The following is an 11,717-nucleotide window of genomic DNA, read 5'->3' as shown; positions in this document are numbered from 1 at the left end:
GGCGCAGCGGGCGCCGCCCCCGGCGGGCGCGCAGTGCGCAGGCGCGGGGAGCGCCCCCGGCGGTGCGGGACCATGGCGGGGCCCAGCCTGAGGCCGCACGTGCACTGGGCACAGCGGCACCGCCAGATCTTCCTCAGGGTGGAGCTCAGCGATGTGCGGGTACGGCGGGGGGACACCCCTGCGGGATACCCGGGGGGTGACACCTGGTGGGGAGGGGGGGGCGGGTAAGGGACTCCCCTGCGGAGAGGGAGGACGCAGGGGGACACCTGGGGGACACCCCCGTGAGGGGACATTCGGAGGAGGACAGCTGGGTAAGGACACCTGCGGGACACCCGGGGGGTGACACTTGCGGAGAGGGGGGACACCTGCGGAACAGCCGGCGGGAGGACACCTAGGGGACACCCCCGTGGGGGGACACCCAGAGAGGGACACCTGGAGGCACCTGCGGAGGGGGGACACCCGGGAGAGACTCACCTGCAAGGGGCGGGGGGAGAGAGACTCACCTGGGGATCCCCGTGGGGAGATTCCCGAAGGGGGACACCTGGGGGCACCTGAGGGGGAGTGACACCCGGGGATACCCTGGAGGGACTTACCTGCAAGGACCGGGGGAGACTCACCTGGGGACCCGCGGGGACACACACGCACACCTGTGGGACATCTGAGGGGTGACAGCTGCGGAGGGGGGAGAGGGGGTGACTCACTGTGGGGGGGACAGTGGGAGGACACCTGGGGGACTCTCCCGGGGAACACACACATGGGGATACCCTGGAGGGACTCACCTGCAAGGAGGGGGGGAGACTCACCTGGGGACCTGCGGGGAGGGGGGTACATGTGGGACACCTGGGGGGGAGTCACTTGCAAGGGGGGAGACTCACCTGGGGGGACTCACCTGGGGACACACACCTGTGGGACCCTCGGGCAGACTCACCTGGGGACCTCCCTGGGGGCTGTCCCTGCCCAAGGCAGCAGCAGTGGTGGGGTCTGTGCTCAGGGTCCTAGAGCTGCCACCTAACACACGTCCTCCCTCTGCAGAACCCGGACATCACCATCACCGACAATGTCCTGCACTTCAGAGGTAGGGGTTTCACTGGGGGGGTCTCAGCCTGCCCCCTCCCTGCTGTCCCAGGTGTCCCCACCATGGGCTGCCTGGTCCCCATCCTGGCAGGAGCCTCCCTGCCAGGCACGTTGGGATCTGTCAGGCTCCCACCCACAGCCCTCTGTGTTCCAGCCCTAGGAAACGCATCAAGCCCTATCTTATCTAACAAGAAAACCCCAACCTCCCCATATTTAAATCCCAGTGGAATTTCCATATATCCTTCCTGTCCCTGGTCAGCCAAACCCCAGAGAGAACTCCCAGCAGCTTTTCCTTTCACAAAGACCTTGTGTGCAACTGTTATCGAGCCTCCACATCGGGAACTAGGGCTCCATTTGGAAGGTAAAGCAGATCTTGCCCTCAAAGATGTTTTTTGGGCAGCTGGACAGCTGCACGTTCCAGCACCGTGGAGCTGGTGCTGCTTGGCATGTTTGGGTAGTGCTGTGGACCTGCTGTCACTGCTTTTATTGGGTTTTCTCTTTTATTTCTCCTGGATTTCTTTAAGATGCCTCATCCAGGAGCTGCTGCCTCCCCGGTGTGCTGCAGCCAGGCCATTTGATAGGGGGTGTTCCACACCGTCTTCACTTTCGGATCAGTTTACGGCGTGGAAGGGTGGGAATTAAACACAGTGCAGGGGTTTGGAGCCCTTCTGGGGACAGGACCAGTGTGGGAAATGAGGAATTACCTCAATTCCTGCTGTTGGGAGGGCCTCCCCACATCAATCCTACAAGCCCAGCAGGCACCCCTCTCCCTGGGTGCTCCTTCACCGGTGCAGAGCCTGGATCCCCCAGGGCAGGAGGTTTCAGCTGGATTTGAGTTAGCCATGAACAGCCTTTTGAATCCCTCTTTTGGGAATCTGACACTGTCTCCCTGCAGCAAGGACCCTTTTCCAGGGGTGCAGACTTACAGCAGCTTTAGCTGCCGACTCCTGCTCTGCCCCTCCAAGCCACATTTTGGGCTCTTGGTGTCTTCCCCATTATCTTGTGGTTTCTGCTTATCTCCCAGCAAGGTGGGGGAAGTGCTGTGAAATAACTGCTGAATATTTCTGTGTGAGAAGCCTCCTGTGCAGATGGGGTGTGTGGAACTGTCTGGGACCTTCACACTGACTTGATTCTTGCCTTTTAGCTCAGGGTCATGGTGCCAAAGGGGACAACATCTACGAATTTGAGATCGAGTTCCTTGAGCCTGTCGAGCCTAAAGTAGGTATTTTTACTTTTCTAACTCCTGAAAGGAAAATGGCTGTGTGCTGTGTCCATAATATGCCTTTTAGGTTTTCCTGGTGACTCCATAACTGTTGCAAACTCCAAGTTGTCTGTGGCATTCTTCCATCCCAGTGCTCAGCCACATTCCTGTCTTACTGCAAATCACCTCACTGGAGCTGGTGCTCCCATGGGTCAGCTCTAATAGACACAGGGCTTTGCTTGTATGGCTTGTTAAACAGCAGTTTTAAGTTTTTTTAAAGATTTAAAGCAGCAAAATAATGGGAGAATCCAGCAATGTGTTGTCTGATGCAACCCCGACTGGAGAGCAGGGGAACACTGTGCTGCAAAGTGTCAGTGTGATGTTTTATGGCTTCTTTTGGAGCTTTGACAAAAGGCAGAAAGTCATGAGAACTCATGTTTTCTGGCCTGTGCAGGTTTCTTAGGTTGTGAGACATTGTGGCTCCTGTTGCAGAAATGTTCCCTTAATCCCTGTTGCAGCCTGACAGGAGAGAGCTTGGCTGGAAGAGCTCTCCCTCTGAGCTACTCACAGCTGGCTGGAAGGTCTGTCCTTGCCTCCCAGAGCTGTCAGGGAAAAGGAGAACTCTGGGCTGTGCTACCAGGGCAGGATTTGTGCTGCTTGTTCCTGGCTGACTTGGGGATAGAGCCACCATTCACCTCTGCTGCTCCAACAAGGGAGGAGATGCCGGAGGGTGAATTCCCAGGGTCGGCCAGCAGGCAGCTTTGTGGTGTGGCTCCTGCCACCTGTGGGTGGCAGACAGTGAACAGCTCCTGGTTCCAGGGTCTGGCCACCACTTTGTCACCTGCCTGGCCCCCAGTGTGGGAGAGGTGCCTGTCACTGCCTGTGCTTGTCCCCTGTGCTGGCAGACGTGGGCTCTGCTGGGAGCCAGGCCTGGAAGGCAAGTCCTTGCCTCTGTAGAGCAGCCTCCTTCCAAAAGTCTGTGAGTCACCATGAATCACTGTGGGGGGACTGGAGGAGAACAGACTGAATTCTGTGCAACCACAGATGGTTGGGACTGGGAAGTATCACAGTCCAAGGTTTTTTCCTTTAGATTTGATGTGTACCATGAGTTCCCCTGGCTGGTGCCAGGCTGGCCAGCAGTGAGGTGGAGCCTCTGGCAGGCAAGGACAAAGCACAGCAGCTGTAAATTACAGCTGCAGCCTTCAGATGTCTGAGGAGCATCCAGCCAGCCCTGACAGGGCAGCGCTGGGGCAACGTGCTCAGTTAAGGACCCAGCTCCTGGCTCTGCTGCAGCACTTTCAGCTGGTCTGGCAGGCAGTGCCACCCAGAGCAGCCTCGAGGTGCAGAGGGATGTGATGGGGGCAGCAAGGGTGGGCTCCAAGGGGACAATGCCAGTGGCAGTTTGGAGAGGTCCTGGGCTGCCACTGTGCAGAGGGGTGACAATGACCACACTGTTGTCTCCAGGTATTCCCTAAGGCTGTGAACTCTTCCTCTCACTGCAGCAGATGTCATGTGGGGTCCCCTGTTTCAGACACATCCCTGTGGCTGCTGGCAGTGTTGTCTTTACCTCTGGCTGGAAGAAGTGTGTGGCTCACAGCACTAAGGTCTAAAGCCGAGATTACGGGTTCTGCCTAGGAAGGCTGGCTCTGGGGTCTGTGGTGGGATGCAGTGGTGCTGTGCTATGAGCAGGCTTCCAAACTGCTCATCAAGTCCTGCAACCATCCCAGCTGCCATTTTCTACTGGGCTGCCCTTTGCTTCCATGCAAGGGAATGCAAGAGATGCTTGTGCTGCAGTTTGTGTCATCCCCGCCTCCTTGGTCAGGAGAACTGGGGTGTCAACTCGGTCTCATAACTCATTTCTTAGTCCTTCTGCTGATGTGAGCCCCTGTGTCTGCCCTCAGCCTGTGTGCAGGGTGACCCAGAGGCAGCTGAACATCACTGTGCAGAAAAAAGAGAGTAACTGGTGGGAGAGACTCACCAAGCAAGAGAAGCGGCCGCTGTTCCTGGCCCCCGACTTCGACCGCTGGCTGGACGAGTCGGACGCGGAAATGGAGCTGAAGGAGAAGGTCAGTCCTGTGGGCACCCGTGGCCTGTGCTGCCACTCACAAAGCAAGGGTAGCGTTTCATAGAGATCCCGTGTAGAATTGGTGAAACTGTTCAAGCTGTAAGCAGGAATTCAGCAATAGGCACGTTTTGGTTGGAATTGGAACTGGGGGCTGTGTGCTGGCTCCTTGCCTTGCCCGGTGTCCTGATCCATAGGAGGATCATATCCCTGTGCCATGTGGAGCCCAGAGGCAACAGTCCCAGACATTGCTTGTTATGGGAAGCAGGATTTCTAAGGCTTTCCTGAGCCACTGGACAGACCCTGCATTCCCACCACCTGCTGAGGTTGAGCAGCTCAGTGCAGCAGGGAGGTGCAGGACTGACTTGGGAGAGACTGGAACAGACCACATTCCTGCAAATCCCTTTTACAACAAACACTGCCCTGTTCCCCTCCACAGCCATGAGCTTAGCTTGGAGCAGGGAGGGACACTGCAGTGCCAGGAGCAGTGGGAAGGGCAGGCAGAGAGCCTGGGCTGGATGTTCTCAGTTCCCTTCAGGTCACTGGTGGGTCATGTAAGAAACAACACACTAATAACTGAGAATTAACACAGAAAGCAGAGGCTTCTTCAGCAAAAGCATCTAATTGCCAGAACAAAACACACTGAAGGCAGGATAACTGGTTAACACCCTCTGGCTTTTACAGTACCATAATTTCTGGATGATGAATGTGCTCTTTTATGCCAGTGAAAATTTATACCTTCTAGCAACTGGCTGCTTAGCTGAGTTTTCAAACCACTAGTTCTACAGTAGTATAGTGAACAAATGACTTGCTAGTTACAGAAACAGTCTTTAAAACCTTATCCTTCATTTTAAGGAAGAAGAAAAGATTAACAAAATGAAAATAGAATCCAGAGTCCCAAAAGACCGTAAGTAACTGTATCTTTTTAGTGGGTAAAGTGGAGTTTCGAAAGTTTGTCACTGAGATGAGAACCTGAGCTCTTAGGGAGCAGTTTGGAGTGGCTTGGTGTGTCTTGGAGGGGATCTTTGTATTGTAAGCTATTAGAAATTTAGTCAAAATGGACTGCAGTTCCTAAGGAATGTAAAAAATCTAATTAGCAGTAACTGAGTTCTATCAGATGGTAAAAGCAGGCAGAACCCTTTTACTGTGATCAACAGCTTCCCTTTTCCTTGTAAGCTTTATTCTCAGAAAGCCTGGTTTGCACAAGTGTTACCATTGTGCTCTGCTTAGCTGATGTGTTTATTGTTGATTTCAGCTTTCAAACACCTAAAGAAGGGATATTTGATCATGTATAATCTTGTGCAGTTTCTGGGATTCTCTTGGATTTTTGTGAACATGACAGTACGACTGTTCATCTTGGGAAAAGGCAAGTAATAAGCACTGTTTTGTTTACACTGGGGGTTTTGGGTTGGTTTTTAGTGTTGTTTTTAAGACTTTCTAAATAGCAAAATTTTAAGAGAGACATATTTAGGAACAAAACCATGAACACATTGCCAAAGAACACAAGAAAAGCCTCTCAAAGGCCATCACAGTGTCAAGGGTAAGAAAACAGTGTCCTCTTGTAAATTAGAGCTGTGTACTTTGATGATGATATTTGTGCTCTGCCAGGATCACTCCTAAAGCAATCAGCTGGAGCAAAATGTCTCTCTCACTGCAATGCTGGTGTTTCTGAAAACGATCTGGGCAGAATATTTTGGTTTTGAAGCAAGAACAATCCATTCTGTTGAGGTACAGCACTCTTGCTTTTTTGGTAGAGTCATTACTGAAATAGCTCATGATCCTTCTGTGTGTGAAATGGAGCACTTGAGCAGAGTTTCTGGCCCAACTGCTGTGAGTTCAAGATAAGGCCTATAAAGAAGTTACATAATTATGCATCATGTTTGTTTCCAAATGCAGCCAGAATCCTGTTATCACAAGCTGTGCTGCTGCCCCAGCTTCCCGAGCATGGAAATTCATTTGTTCTCTAAAATGGTTGGTTTCCTGTGTCTTGCAGATTCCTTCTATGACACATTCCACACTATTTCTGATATGATGTATTTCTGTCAGACCCTGGCATTAATGGAGATCATGAATTCACTAATAGGACTGGTCAGATCCCCTCTGATACCTTCTGTCGTGCAGGTAATGTTTTAAAATTCTGCTCCTTGCTCTTATGTTTAAAGTAAATGTTTATTTTACACAAGTTTGAGACTTTACTAAAATAAGTGATACTTCACTGGCACTGGGCTAGAGGATTTATTATTCCAGAGGCAGGAATCCATGCTTCCCAGTCTTGGCTGTGGAAGGCTGTCTCCTTCCATCACCCAGCTAAGAGAGTGCAGGACAGCAAAGGCAAGAAGCTGATAAAAAAATACATGATTTTGGTTTGGTGCCAGTGCCCTTTTATCCTGGCTGTGGTGGTTGTGCATAAAAACAAGGGTGGATGATTTAAGGCTGGGTCCCTTGGATTGTGCCCAAATACAGAGCAAGATGCCCACTCATGAGAAGCAGGTCACAGCTCAGCTGCAGAGTCAGTTGTGTGCTCAGATGTGTGAAGAGCAGACATCTTGGGTGGTTCTGACAGCAAGGACTTGCCCTTTCTGTTGATGAAGTGTGACTGTTCCTTAATTTGTTTTTCTCAAACAGATATTTGGAAGGAATTTTGTTTTGTTTGTTATCCTTGGAAGCCTGGAGGAAATGCAGAGCAAACCTGTGGTGTTCTTCATATTTTACTTCTGGAGTATCACTGAGCTGTTCAGGTCGGTGGGATTTGTCTCCTGGCAGGTGTGCACAGAGCAATGTGGTTGTTGCAAGGACTCTGTAAGAAGATTTTCATCTTTGTACTTTCTGGAAGGGTGGCATTAATGCCTTGGCCCCAGAGGGTAAAAAAAAGCTCCTTGAGTCATGGACTGTCACAGCCTTCCTGGGTTGTTCCATCTGCCAAAAGCTGGGATCAGGCTGGAGACTAAAGTAATACTGCCCTGTTGCTTTTTATCTTGAGGGTTCTGTTGCTTTGAATTTCTGTTGTTAAATGAGATGTTTCTCTTGGAAAAAAAGTACTTTGAAAGGTTTATTAGGCAGACAGGCAGTTGCCTTCATCCATGTGTTCAGAATAATAATAATATGAGTTCTGTAAGCTTCCAAATAACTGTGTGTCCATGTCATCCATAGGAACAATGCTTTGAATATTCTTGTGCCATTTGGGAATGGTATTCACTACACAGTGTATATACACAAGACTAAATCTAGTAGCAGCTTCCATTTTAAACAGTGTCTGTTCCCTCATTCTAAACCATGTCTGTCTGTTCCCCCCCCTGGCTGTAGGTATCCCTATTACATGCTTTCCTGCATTGGAATTGAATGGAAACCACTGACCTGGCTCCGTTACACTGTCTGGATCCCTCTCTACCCCTTAGGGGGCTTGTCAGAAGGTATGTCCAAAAAAGACAGTTTAAAAAATAAGGAATTCAAGGCGGGGCAAATAACTCAATATTATTTTTTTTTCCTGGCTGCTGGACTTAAAAATAATAAAATAGAACAACAGATACATAGATTTGCTTTGAGGAAGCATTTTGTCTTTCATACTGAATCACTGCCTGTGCCTCTGTTCAAGCTCACAGATCTTGACATTACCTTGGCATTGCAGAGGGCAGGCAGGGGCTGATGGTTGTGTTGTAATTGTACCTGTCAGGACCCGTGTCTGGGAGGCAGGAGGAGGTTTGGGCGTTGCCCAACACCAGGCAGGGGAAGGACTGTGCCTGTTTGGTTGCTGTGGGTATTTGTGGATGGTAAATGCTGCTGGCACAGGCCCTGGGGCTGCAGCTGGGTGTGGGAGCAGAGTCTCACCAGGCAGGTTCACTGCTGCTCTGCGTCAGCTGCTTCCCACCACACTGCACGTTGAACAGCCTCAAAACTGCTGCAGTTAATGAGAGAGAGCAAATAAGAAGGGAATAGCCTGAAGTGGGTGGTGTGGGCTGGGTAATTGTACATTTTATCTGTGTTTGATGATGATGGTGACCTTTGCTTTCAGCTGTCTGCATTGTCCAATCCATCCCAATCTTCAGTGAAACAGGGAAATTTAGTCTGGGACTGCCAAACCCACTGAATGTCACAATCCAGTTCCCATTTGTGCTTCAAATATATCTTATAGCCCTGTTTTTAGGTAAGTATTTAGTTGTGTTCCTCAGTATTGAAATATAAAGGCCACTTCCCCCTGAATAAGTAGATTTTTCAAAGAAAATTAAATTCCTGCATCTTGGGGACCATGGCAACACAAAACTGCTTGAGGTTAAGCATTATCCTTGTGGCTTGTTCATGTAAATTTGTCAGTGATGGAGGGGAACTGATTAGCCCTTCATGAAGGAGACTTTGGCAACAAATTATCCGCATTAACTTGGGTTAAAAGAATAATTTTTACATGTGTTTATAACCTTAGAGTACTTAGTTTCACCTTTCATGTCTTATTTGAGCTTTGCAATGATTTAGTGGAAATCTAAACATAATTTCAAATTAAAGCAATTCAGTTAAACATTGCAGTGTAATAACAACTGTAACATGAAGTCATGTTTTTCCAGGAAACAATAGAAAGGTTCTTTAAATAGTGCACTTAAAGAAGAAAGGTGTTTGTTACATACTTGGTTTCTGGTGTTACACTTTTAAACACAATTTAACTTTGTTGTAGGCACACCCAGCACTCTGGGTATCCACAGCTCAGTAGAGTCTAACCCGGAATTTTAAACTGAGCTTTCACTAGATTTCTCCCCTTAAGACATTGCTTAAAGCCAACCTTTAATCGAGTTTCACTCTGAAATACCTGTTTCATCCTCCACAGCTCTGCACAGCGGGTGTCACAAGGGTGACAAACCAACCTTCTGAGCAGCCAAACCAAACAGCCTGTGCAGCAACCCCAGCCTCACCCAGCAAAGCAACACTTGCATTAGCTTTCAGTGCTACACACACCCTTAAATAATTTATTTCTTTCTGTGGTGTTTGGTTGGTTGGTTTCTGTTATTGGTTTTTTTTTTTTAATCTGGTAGCATTAAAATGATGTCCTACCTAAACGCTGGGTTCTTTTCCAGGGATATTTGTAAACTTCCGTCACCTCTACAAGCAAAGGAAACAGCACCTTGGACCAAAGAAGAGGAAGATGAAGTGAGGGAGGACTGCAATGCTTTCTTGTCTCACTTGATGACAAGATAAGCCTTCAATTCTTATGGTTTTACCCTCGTAATGTAAAGAATTTTGTAAAAATGAAACGACCGCGCTAGATTTCATGATTTCATAGTGAATTCAGGTAACATTCCCATAGCCCTGGATTTGTTCCCTTTCCGTCACCTGTGCATGGCATTTACCATTGAACAGTTAAACTTGTATCCTGTCAACCAGCATATTAGAAAGAATCCTATTATCTGCATATGAAATGCTTATATCAGTGGAGCAGCACTAAATAGAAATAGTGTTTATCTTTTAATTGGAGATTGCTCTTTCAATATTGCATGCAGATAGGGCTTCTGAGGCTGGGATATGCCCTCAGCTGGCCTGTGCTTGTTCCTGGGATGCATCTTGATGGCGGAGGAGCACAGTCTGAGACCACTGTGAACAGTGTCTGGGTGTTTATCAACCACTGGGGTAAACTTGCTCAGCACACTCCCCCCCCCTTTTCTTCTGCAGGATTAAAACTGGAAGTAGCTAATGCTGATTTCAGTGCTATCACTTAGCCTGTTTCTAGTTCAGCCTTAACAGAACAGAGTGCTGTGTGGACCTGTATTCCTATTGCTACACATCCTACCCAGTCCTGAGGGAAAGGAAGCTGCCCCTCTGAGGCAGAAATGCTTTCCTGGTTGGCAAAGCAAGCACTGAAACAGAGCAAAATAAGGAAACATAGTACCAGCTTTCCTCCTGGCATGGGAACCCCAAAGAACTCCATCCCACCCAAAGGGAGAACGTGGAACTGTTGTGGGAGATGGGGCTCCACTGGTGGATCCTGGCAGTGCTGTGGCTCCTGTATTTATGGCCTTGAGCAAGGCAGCAAAATTGGTTTTCTACTTCCATTTAGGGCTGCAGCAAGAGAGTTGGTGTGTCTGGTTTGACTGGCCCCTGGTGGGATGGAGCAGCAGGTCAAATAAACTCTATTACTGAGATAGCACAGATCAACCTCAGTAAGGGAGATCCCACACGGGGTCTGAAGGACCCTTTTTTTCTGTGCTTGTTAAACAACAGCAAGAACACAACAAAAGAGAAGCTCCCCCCACATTGCAGTTCATCACTGTCTCACCTGGAAGCCTTTGTTTCAGTTGACTTTATTTCAGGATGCCCCTCACCCTGAGCCTCCCATAGCTGATCCCAGATCCCTCTGGCCTCCTTAATCCAGTTCAGAAATGTACAGAAAGTTTACTCTAAACTGTACTGTGGTTATGAACAGGTTGTTTCCCAACTGCCACTGCCCCAGGGCACTGCAAAGCAATGCCAGCAGTCCACATTAGCTTAGTGCCATGTTACTGGTTGTCTTTTTCTACTGTAAAACCATAGGAATCCTCCAGAAAAATAATTTTCTATACAAAAAGTAACAAACAGCGTAATGTTTGTGATATGGACCCAGTGATTGTTACTGTAAAGGAAAGGAAACTTATAAGGAGACTTTAACAAAGAACCTGTTCAAGCTCCACACTGCACTTCACAAATTGTGTTCTCTCAAAAGAGGTGTAATCCAAGTTCTCTTTGGGGATACTCCAGACTCCCACTCATAGAGCACAGCGAGCTACAGCAGCTGACTTTACTCAGGAGAGCTGAGCACTACTTACACAATCTTTCACTTAGCACACACTGTACCTATGTTTGAAGTATGTCAAAGGATTGAACTAGCTGAGCAACAGAACAGCAAGGATCACTTTCATACTTCCATTTTCTCCTCTGGGCATTTAAACTTCTGTTATGAAATCCATATGTATCCATCAGTGAAACTGTGGTATCTAGTTCAGGCTGTCATGGATCTTACACTACTGAACTTTAGTCCTTCAGCAAGAATGTGTTTCTATTAATAAAGATTTACAACCAAATTTTGCTTTACTTCAGTTGTTCTTTCCCTGCACATGAGGAGCTGTATAATTTGGTATTTGACATGTGATAAAGAGCTGCGAGCTGAGCCTTCACCAGGTCACTGTTTTAGGCCACACAGCCTGGTTGCTCTGAAAACGGAAAAAAATCCAACTTAAATTTTCCTGAAGAATTGCTCTTTATTAATATTATGCAAATAAAAAAAACTGTCTCCCAAGATTAAGTTACTTTCACAGGCATAAGCACTGCAGTGCCAGTGATAACACTTGCTCTGGCAGTACAGGCTGGCTGTCAAGCTGGGTATAAAATCAGGGGCAATACCCCGAAATCAGCTCCGACTCTGATCTT

General features: G+C 48.5%; 1 protein-coding gene across 1 annotated transcript; it reads left to right on the top strand.

Moving 5' to 3' along the window:
• Nucleotides 1–36: 36 nt before the first annotated feature.
• HACD3 (3-hydroxyacyl-CoA dehydratase 3) lies at nucleotides 37–11,371 on the top strand. Its single transcript, XM_032700565.1, has 11 exons — nucleotides 37–159; nucleotides 1,033–1,075; nucleotides 2,219–2,292; nucleotides 4,177–4,341; nucleotides 5,193–5,244; nucleotides 5,593–5,703; nucleotides 6,331–6,458; nucleotides 6,963–7,075; nucleotides 7,641–7,747; nucleotides 8,347–8,478; nucleotides 9,395–11,371. The coding sequence occupies exons 1-11, from the start codon at nucleotides 73–75 to the stop codon at nucleotides 9,469–9,471; spliced, it is 1,089 nt and encodes a 362-aa protein (XP_032556456.1). The 5' UTR covers nucleotides 37–72; the 3' UTR covers nucleotides 9,472–11,371.
• The last annotated feature ends 346 nt before the right edge of the window (nucleotides 11,372–11,717 follow it).

The sequence above is a fragment of the Chiroxiphia lanceolata genome, chromosome 12 (assembly GCF_009829145.1).
Source record: "Chiroxiphia lanceolata isolate bChiLan1 chromosome 12, bChiLan1.pri, whole genome shotgun sequence".
In the NCBI taxonomy this organism is placed as follows: Eukaryota; Metazoa; Chordata; class Aves; order Passeriformes; family Pipridae; genus Chiroxiphia; species Chiroxiphia lanceolata.
This window is presented reverse-complemented; position numbering and strand designations above follow the sequence as displayed.

Excerpts from the sequence above, each read along its gene's own strand:
- HACD3 (XM_032700565.1), top strand. The coding sequence starts at position 73 with ATGGCGGGGCCCAGCCTGAGGCCGCACGTGCACTGGGCACAGCGGCAC. Across the intron at positions 2,293-4,176 it reads TTGAGCCTGTCGAGCCTAAA|CCTGTGTGCAGGGTGACCCA; the intron begins GTAGGTATTTTT and ends GTCTGCCCTCAG. Across the intron at positions 5,704-6,330 it reads ACTGTTCATCTTGGGAAAAG|ATTCCTTCTATGACACATTC; the intron begins GCAAGTAATAAG and ends TGTGTCTTGCAG.